This window comes from Euprymna scolopes, chromosome 8 (genome assembly GCF_053919585.1).
Source record: "Euprymna scolopes isolate OS-2025 chromosome 8, ASM5391958v1, whole genome shotgun sequence".
NCBI lineage: Eukaryota > Metazoa > Mollusca > Cephalopoda > Sepiida > Sepiolidae > Euprymna > Euprymna scolopes.
Genome location: NC_136489.1, coordinates 71,580,622 through 71,590,820, shown reverse-complemented (window position 1 = coordinate 71,590,820; position 10,199 = coordinate 71,580,622). Strand labels below are relative to the sequence as shown.

Sequence of the window (10,199 nt, the reverse complement as noted above, 5' to 3'; positions counted from 1 at the left end):
CACACACACACACAGTTCCTTTTATATAATAGTAAATAGATAAAAATCTTAAGATGTTATATCTTGATATGAAATAACTCTTTTTAATGACAGAATGAAGAGGCTTTGAAGAATCATGTGAAAAAACTTCTGGATAAATTGAAAACGAAAGAAATGGCGTATGTCACTTTGGAAAAACAAAGCGAAGAACAAAAGAATAGGTGAGTTTTTGTTTTTTGTGCATTTATGTTTTCAGTTAAAGCCATATTGTTATTACATAGGAACATGTGAGCAGAAAAGTAATATGATTAAGATTAGGTTAAAGACTAGTTGTTAAAACTAGAAAAAAAAAAGACAATTGAATTTTTTATATTCAATTTAGCATATAATCAATTCTTAATTAATACTAAAATATTTTAAGTTATAAATTTTTTTTACTAGAATATCCTGTTTTTTTTTTTTTTTTTTTTTTTTTTTTTTCAGTTTCAACTAGTCCTTTTATTTTCCATGTTTAATCTTAACCATATTACTTTTCATGCTTGCATTTTTCTATGTAATCCATAATGTTTCCAGGCTTTGCTTTGAAATATTTTCTGTTACGTGTGAATTAATAGCAACAGTACAGCTGAGCGACAGATCGAGACAGCAGTGAATCATTAGCAAGTTCTTTTTTGTTTTTTTGTTTTTTTTTCAATCTTGTTACATCATCTCTGCCATTCCCAGCTGATTTGAGGTAGCATAAGATTTGGTTGCTATGGATGGTAACCAACGGCCAATCAAAAAAAACCATCGCTATGTTCCTTACACATTCTGAGAATTTTTTAACACAATAATTTTATGACTTTTGTTTTACTGAATAAAAATTAAAAAAAAATTTTTTCAAAATGTAGCTGAGAAGGTTACCTATGAACTGTAAATTGTTTTAAATTTGGTCACAAAATGAGGAAGCGGTTCCAAATAAGTAAAACTAACACTTAACCATATATTCAAACACTACTGTGTTTGAATGATAAAATTATGAGAAATTGATTTTTATGAAATATATATAGTTCATGTTATAACTTCAAACTTAGCAACGGTAGTCTCCCTTGGAAAGCTGGCTGACTTGGTGTTCCTTTTGGATAACTACCAAAATTATTTGCAAGACTAGAAGTCTCCATACTTCTTAGCAGAATATATTTAAATTCTGACATCCTTCTACATTTGCAGGTTAAAACACTTATTAGTTTAAAAATGGTATCACGGAAATAATGAACATCAACACGCTTTATATATTTTCTCAGTGTTACAAATGAGTTTGGTCATTTGTACTGCATGCTGAAGCATAGGCTGCCTTGGCAGCTTCATCATAGGAGCAAGATCAGTGGGAAAGATATGTAGACAAACTCAATTACCAAAGACAGTCAAGTAGTAGTGATGGAAATTTGCAGTGGTGAACAAAATCATTCTGTAAAAAGTATAAGGTGTTTATTTAGAAAAACATTTTTAAAACTACAGAAAAATCTCGTCACGGAATGACGTCATGTTCCAAAAATAACAAATTGATTTAACAAAGAAAATAAAATAAAAATTTATAATTTAGCGATTTTACTACTAAATGTATTCATTATAAGGCTGAATTTAATCTCAATACTTCAAATTGAGTTGTCTCTCCCTTATGCTGGATCCAAAAACATGGGTGACCAAAAATCAGTGTTTGGTCATAAAATTTGATTTTCTTAGTTAAACGAAAATATTTGATCAATTTGTGATCTTTGGAATATGAAAAGTACATACATCAATTTTTTTTTTTTTTTTTTTTTTTTTTTCTCAAGTGTAATTTTAAATAAGCAGCAAATATGGAAACAGGAATACTAAAAGGAGCAAATAATAAAATTTATAAGATTTTGCTAGAATTTAAACATGCAAGCTGTTTTTCTTTTCTCAAAGCAAAGTTAACTTTAACTAAGGTAAGAACAAAAAATGTTCAATAAAAAGATCAACTTGAGTAGTAAAATCTAAAAGTGGGTCTCTATTTATAAGACAATTTAAAAAAAAAAAAATTAAAAAATTACAATAATTTCAAAGCTTTTCTTTGTCCTACTTCTGTGCCCTCTGTCCCTTTCCAATACTGACATGGATGTAACACTAATGACAACAATGATGTTAGTCGTAGCAAGAAATATTGACTTCGTTTCCAAACTGTTGAATGGCCAAGAAAACTAATTTTTTAACATATCTGTACCAAGATGCTCTGATCGAAGATATGTCACCAGAATTCAGTTTAGCAAGATGTGTGTGTTTGTAGCAAGATAAGGTGTGTGTGTTTGTTAAAAAATCATATTAGTATAAAGTCATTTCTCATGCCTGATAGAATTTTCCAGTGTCCAAGCAGTGACATCACTAACATGGGAGGGAAATGGCTAACATGGTGAATGGAAAAAGGGGATCTTTCTATTTCAACTGAACCAGCAGAGAGCAGCAAGTTTTAATAGTTGCTACCCTTCATCTATGGTGGAGGGGTATGCTATGAAGAAATAATAAAAACTCCAGAGACTTTAAAAAAAAAAAAAAAAAATTTGCATTTGTCAATATTTTCTCAATAACAGCTTTCATATTAATAAAGAAACAGAAAATGGTAATTATCATTTGCCTGGGTGTTAAATAAAATATTATTGTGTAATTAAAAGGTATTAAAAAAATCGGTGCACATGTTTCTTGTGCGGTCCCATGCAGATGAAATGAAAAAAAAAATGGCTGCCTTTCTGGTTTTATACTAATCCAACTGATCGCTTTTATACAAATGAGATGCTGCTGGTATAAAAGCCTGACACTTTTATAGCGACTCGGAGATTTGATGACAGAAGGAGCGAGTCTTGTGAGCGAAGTTGTTTTTGCAGTTGGAAGAAATTAGACAGTGGTGGGCTCGTTTCTTTGTTTTTTTTTTTTTTTGTTTTTTTTTTTGTTTTTTTTTTTTGTTTTTTTTTCATCAAAGGAATTTACATATTGCTTGCCTGGGTGTTAAATAGCATTATTGCTTGCCTGGGTGTTAAATAGCATTATTGCTTGCCTGGGTGTTAAATAGCATTATTGCTTGCCTGGGTGTTAAATAGCATTATTGCTTGCCTGGGTGTTAAATAGCATTATTGCTTGCCTGGGTGTTAAATAGCATTATTGCTTGCCTGGGTGTTAAATATGTCAGAGTTAACTATTCAAAGCTCTTGTTTTCTAGTAAGAATAAATAGAAACATTAGCATGAAAAATCCTATAATTCATAAGAAACATTCTCTTGCCTTTTTTTCTGTATCACTTTTAAGTTTGGCAGAACTTAATCAGATTTTTAGTATCGAAGAAATATAACTAAAAGGGAGATAATCTACATTTTGAAATGTTTAATGAGTGGCCTCCTTTTTGTCTGCTTATTGTCAGAATTTATTGAATCATTGATTTTGCTTTGATGGACTGTAATTTGGTTAAGCGTTAATCATTATAAGATACACGTGGAATACACTGCATGAAATAAGCATATTTAAAAAAAAAAAATTTTAAATTCCAAAAGGATTATTTCCAATAAAACAAAATATTTCACTTATATTGCATTCACAATTGATGAGTGACTGTTAATGTCAACTGATTTAATGCCTATCTTATTGTTTGGCACATCTGCCATGTTGTTCGTATTCATTTTTTTTTTTTTTTTTTCTGATTTCCTTTGCCTGAATTCCTTTCCTAACTATATGTCTTAAACATTTTTTTAACTTGTATATTTCAATTTGTTTATAAATTTTCTAACAGCTTAGTCCTCAGTCCTGATTTCCAAGATTCCTATTGTCCATCCAGTTAAGTGAATATTATAACATAATTTCACTCAGAATTCCGAAAACATCATTTGAATTTGCGTTGTGAAATTATTTTTATGCTTCTATTTAGTTTGCAAAAAATACTAGAGCCTTTTTAAGCAAAAATTCCTAAACAAATTGTTTTATGTTTAACTTTTTGACTTCTACTTCCTGTATAGTGAAAGTCTTGTATTCAGAGGAAAATTTCCTCCTGATTATTATTTGCGCTTAGTTTATGCAAAGCCCATTAGCCAATATTTCTTGGCACTCAAGTTTTCTCCAGATCCATAAAAGTAAAATACTTTCTTGCCTCAGCACTAGTAAGCCTTTGCTTAAGGATAAAACCAAAGTGCATTTCATCTATGCTTAACTGACATTTTATTTGATGCTCAATTATTTTCTTGATCAAAATCTGATCCATCTAATTAAAGCCTATTATGTCTATTTAGTGCTTCTCCTTTAATAATTATTAAATTAATAAAGTATTTTACTATGTTTTCAACACCAAACAATGTTTGTCAATAAGAGATTATTCTAGGAAAATATCTCATTCTTTAAATTTCAACAACAGATCAAGATGTTTTAAATTTGAAATCATAAAAAGTGCAAGCAAAAAAAAGAATTTCATAAATTTCTCTATCACATGATAAATATATTACATTCTTTGAACAAAACAAATTTTAATATTTTTCTTTGAAACTGTTTGTCTTTGGAGTGTGTGTGTGGGGGGGTTGTCTGATTGTGCAAACTGAGTTGTCATGACCCAGATAAAAAAAAAAAAGTGGGTGGTTCACAAGTCATATTTGATGTCTGACTCTGGACTGAAGTCGACCTTGCTTGGAGACTCCCAGGATGTTATAATTGGTACTCATGACCAAAGATTCTGTATTCTTGGCAGAGACCATGACTTATACTTGGACAGGGGTGATTCTGACCACATTATAATCATCTCAACTTATTGTTATTTAATTTGGCTCTATTTTTGTTTACAAATTCCATTATTGTTAAATGTTTATTTTTCAAAAATATTTTATTCTAAAATATCTCTGATTGCGTATTTGTCTAGTTAACTCACTAGCTAATTGTAGGGCTCAGTCTATTACCCAAAACCTATCAATGACCATAAATGGGGAAACTGGCTTTTATGATCGAGATTAGCACATATAACACTGCATATTAAATATGAAATGATAATTAAATGATCCTTTACATTAACTGTATACATTCTAAATAAAAAAAAAACAATTTCTCATTTAAAGCCAAAGTAAAACACCAACAGCAATCTGCCATTGGTTTCATTTTTTTTTTTTTTTTTTTTTTTTTTTTTTCTTCCCCCTCATTTTCAGTTTGCAATCTGAATTGGCTGCTTTAAAAAAGAAGGTTGAAAGCGATGACTCGCGGTTTCAAGCATTAGTGAAGCGTAAAGATCTCCAAAATAATCAATTGAAATCTGAACTCGAAATGAAGGTAGGTTGACGTACATTTGCTTTTTTTTTTTTTTTTTTGCTTTTTTTTTTTTTCCTCAAAGATTAGAATATTTGGTCTGACTTTATAACCCCACGTACACATTTAATCAAAATTCAAAAATTCTTTAATCACATGGAATTCTATGATCATTGTTCACCAATAAAATTAAATATTGGTATCTTTTGGTTGAAATGCTTCTTTTTCAAGAAATTTATGTCTGACAACATCGTAATGAAAGAATCTTGACAAATCATAAAATTTTAATTTCTAGTTAATTCTTAATATTCTGTTAATTTTTTTTTTTTCAAACTCCAGAGACTCTGTCCTACAAGGATTACAAAAAATAATGAAAATTGCATTTGTTTTTAAAGAGAATGTTATGGAATTTGATATTTTTTTAAAATGTCTTTTGCACTTCAAATAACATTCTACATGTATGATGATTAATTCTGTTAAAAAAAAAAAAAAATTTATAATCTTATAAACTTATAAAAACACAGACAATAAGTTTGATATTAATACAATTAATTATACGAGCTGTAATATTTAGTCTTAACTGTCACTGAACTGCAGTTTAGTGATAAAAAGATGTGAAAACGTTTTCATGGACACTTTACTTTTTCATTTATAATTCTTATCAGTTTAACAGTCAAATTCTCACATTAAAATTCATCCATATTTTACATACTAAAAATATTGGAACAAGCTATGCGTTTGATCAGAACTAATGAGAAAAGTTGGATAAAAAAATAAATAAATACATCAATGAAGTCCTAAAACTATCTTTGGACCAGAAAAAATGAACAAAAACGTTATATTCTATAATCAAATCATATTCAAAATGAAACACGATTTCATCGTGTGACCATAAAATTCAAGACATTTTATGGTCTGAAGAAAAATATTTTCTCGTTGAACTTATATTTTTATTTTTATTTATTTTTTTTTTTTACTTGAATCAATTTCAAATATGCTTATCTGGATTTCTTTTTTTCTTTTTCATTACAGACCAATGAAATCAAAGAGCTCACAAAGATATGTGATGAATTATTAGAAAAAGTTTCCGGTTCTTAAAAAAATTGATATTTGTTAACTTTTTTTTTAAGATCTGCAAAATGTTTTTAAAACATTTTAGAAAATTTAATTTATTGTTTGCCAAACTAAAAAAAAAAAATTTCAAATCATCCTCAAATTTCTATTAAGACTTTCTTAAATTTTTCCTTCCTTTGTGCGTATGTGACAATGTTTCGGTTCCTTCTGTCGCATTGTTAAAAAAATTCAATGTTTGTGAAAAATTTGGTTTAAGATTTTCTACAGAATGTTTTTTTTTTTTTTTTTTTTTTTTTTTTTAACCATTTTAAAAAATTTGTTAATTTGTTTACAAACTTGAGAATTTGAAATCTTTCTTTAATTTCTATTAAAGTTTCTAAATTCTTTTCTTCCTTTCTGATTTTCGTGTGTGTATGTGCTGTTCAATTTCCTTTCGACTGTAAAATGGCTACTTTGGAATTGTAAATTTGTTTTCGCTTGAGTAGCCATTATCAATGAGTGTGTACATGCATAGTTCTATCCTCTTTTACTTGTGAATAAGCTTGCTTTCATAAATAAAATGTATCATTCGTAAATAAATTTTTTTTTTTTACTTTTGTTGTGCTTCCATTATTTTAACTTTACATAGTTTTTTTTGGTTTTTTGTTTGTTTTTGTCATCTATGTAACTTGCTCTTTCCTATCTTTGCTTCAAATTGAAGTTATAAGTGAGATTAATTTATATAAATGATTCTCTCTAATATTGTTGATAAATTCCATAAATCAGAAAATCACATCATTGATATTACTTTGCACAACACCCAGAATAGTCTAAATTTCTGTCTAATAGAAAATTAACGAATGGAAAATGATCTTATATGTTTCTATTCTGACCACAAAAACAGAATAAATTCTGAAATAATCATAGGCTTTTTCCTTAGAGGTCTTAGAATTTGCAGTCCGCTTACCTCTGCCATGAAGAAACCTATTTCAAGAGCACTTATAACAGCTTTAGCATTGTGGATGAAAGATTGAGGATATTTTAAGCACAAATCCTTTTAATATCCAGAAAAAAAATTTTTCTCATAACAATGCAACCAGCACAAATAATATCAAAAATTGGTAAAAATAAATCTTGCATAATAATCCCATATTTGTTTCCTTAGAAAAACAATTCAAATCTGACAATAGTTTTGTCAATTTTTAAAACAGATTTCCTCAACACCAAATTTAGCCTTTATGTATGCAGTGGATAAATATGCGTCTCCAACATTAGAATAAAACCTGGGACTGGATTTCATCTATACAAACGGAACATTTATTATGAACAATGGAGAAAAAAAAATGTTCATGCATGTAGTTTATGATCATACTTTGCTATTGTGTGTGTGTGTTTAGGCATAGTTCTGAAATGTTCATTAATTTATTTATTGTGGACTATTATCCTCATCTTTATTGGTCATTGTTTCAACGTCTCTATCTACTGCGCTACGGGCCCTGTGGCACAGTAGATAGACGTTGAAGTAGATCAACGTTGAATCCCCACGGTTCCAGATAGCGATTTCAATCCTCCCCAAAGCCGGGCATAGGCTTACTTGGCCAAATCGTGGTGAGACGACAACTATGGATGGCAGTAATTGCTGAGAATGCAGTTAGGAGATTCAGAGTTCCTATCCCATCGCGGTTACCACCTGATGAAGGCCAGAGGAATAGTTGACCGAAACGTTGTGAAACAACAACTAATAAAGATGAGGATAATAGTCTGCAATTAACGATACTCATCGTAATAATGAATTCCAATAAAAAAATATATTCATGAATGTTGAGAAATAATTATGCTTGTACAGTTGTTTGTTCATGTTTATAATTAGACAAACTGTCTTACCCCAATAAGTTTGAATTTGCATATACAAAGTATAACTCTATTGAATCATGTCACGTGCATTCATGGTCGTGTCGAAGGGAAAGGTCAAAAGGAAATAGCCTCAGTACCTGTCGTGTTAGAATATCAAATCAACATGGCAACATGTTTGTGTGCTGCATGCGTGTGGCTTGTTTTGTGTCTGTGTCTGCACCACACGCGAACCTGATATAGAAGTCGTAATAATTGCTATATGTCCCCCTAAGGACACATCTTTCCTAGTCAGCATTTACAAAATAAAATTTGCCTTATGTCTGAGATCTTCTATTGGTGAAATGACCAGAAATACAAAATCCTGTATTTACGAGCATAAACGATCTCACTAATGCACTAGTCATATGTTGGAACACTTTTATCCACAATTTTGACTTGACAAACTGCACCCTCCTCAATACTGGATCCATCTCCCATGCTGCAAGTGCATCAGAAGTGTTGTAATCCTTCTCTTATCATTATCTAATATAAACTGTTACTTGGATATTATTCTTTAACCAAACATTTGACAAAATCTCTCAAACAATGCAGTGTACCTCACCACTGCGTAACAAACTCTGACCCAGTTAAAGTACTTTTTTTTTTACCAAGTTTCCTTTGTTTCCAGTGGTAGGTCTTTTCCTTAAAGCCCTGTAACAGAAGATATCTCCCGAAGGAACGACAAATACTGGGTTATATTTTATATCTAATTTTATTTTCACTTTTTTGGAGTTTGCAGACATTTATCTTAATTTCTACATCTTCTCTTGTTGTATCACTTCCATAGATCGCAGAGACAAAGTCTCTTCTGAGCTGATAACTCCCGTCCATTCCAACTCTCTCTCTCTCTCGAACTGAAAAACTAACTCTGGCCTGTGTTTCGTGAATATGATAAACTAATTTTTCTGTTAGTTACCTTGACACCTAACCAGGTCGGTCGTCCTTATCTATATTACATAAAAGGAACTTTGTATAATTTTGTTTCATATGGACTCCTAAATGACTTAGTTGATTTTTTTTTTTTTTTTTTTTTTTTTTTTTTTACACAAATGTACTTTATGTGCCTGGCAGTGTTCTTAGATAGGTTTTGTCTCAGAATATTTTTGATAAGTAGCGATTACTGAAAAAAATTGTAAAGGAACAGGTTATTTTGACTAAAGTTAACGTCTTATACAGCCTAATATCACAAGTGCATTTGAGAAGTTTTATTACCACACAAGCAGAAAGGCCTAGCATATAAAATCACCAGTAGGTTCTCTAAGACAGGTACGTTCAAAATGAAATTTTAAAGCACAATTGAACCATGATACTTGACTTTAGCATTTTAAACTTTAACTCCGTTTAAATAATTTTATAAAATCAACAGCAGGGTCTCTTTAGTGCAATGTAAACTACAATATATTATGAACTGGGACTGCGAGGAGACATGTGAACCTTCCTCCTGGTGCACTGTGGTGGGTCCCCAACTGGAGCAGGCAATCAATCGATTTGATTGAAAAAATGGGCAATTTCACCAATTTCGCTGACAATAAAATATGGAGGATGAAACCCTTTGTTGATCCTCATTCAATCCCAGACAACGTCGGGTCTCTCTGCTAGTTGTTAACTACCTGAACTTTTGTTTATGCAAACGCTTCAACTGGCCTCAACTAAATTCCAGTTCTATTTTATTACAGAACCCTGTAAACATTTTCAAATATCTATACCATTTCAATAACCTTCCTCTCATTGAAAACATCCGTTTCATTGTAACGTATTGCAGTGCCATCGTGTTTCCTTTCTCGAGTAATCCAATGCTACCTGAGATCCACAATGTCATCGTATCTCCATGGCATTTCATTTTGATGTATCATGTATTTTATGTACACACTAATGTTAAACCTTTCACTTCTGCATGTCAGTTTTAACAAAAACGTTTTAATTTCAAGAGAATAATAAAATATATTCAGTGTTATGTTGATTGATATTCGCTTTGAAATAACTGGAACACTATAATAAAAATAAAATTGTCTA

General features: G+C 30.4%; 1 protein-coding gene across 1 annotated transcript in view; it reads left to right on the top strand.

Moving 5' to 3' along the window:
* LOC145283610 (uncharacterized) overlaps positions 1 to 6,906 on the top strand; it is a 67,781-nt gene extending 60,875 nt beyond the window's left edge. Inside the window, exons 13-15 of the mRNA XM_080132552.1 lie at positions 94 to 200; positions 5,144 to 5,264; positions 6,273 to 6,906. Coding sequence (XP_079988678.1) covers positions 94 to 200; positions 5,144 to 5,264; positions 6,273 to 6,338 — 294 coding nt within the window. The 3' untranslated portion in view covers positions 6,339 to 6,906. The remainder of the gene's footprint in view (positions 1 to 93; positions 201 to 5,143; positions 5,265 to 6,272) is intronic.
* Positions 6,907 to 10,199: the final 3,293 nt, after the last annotated feature.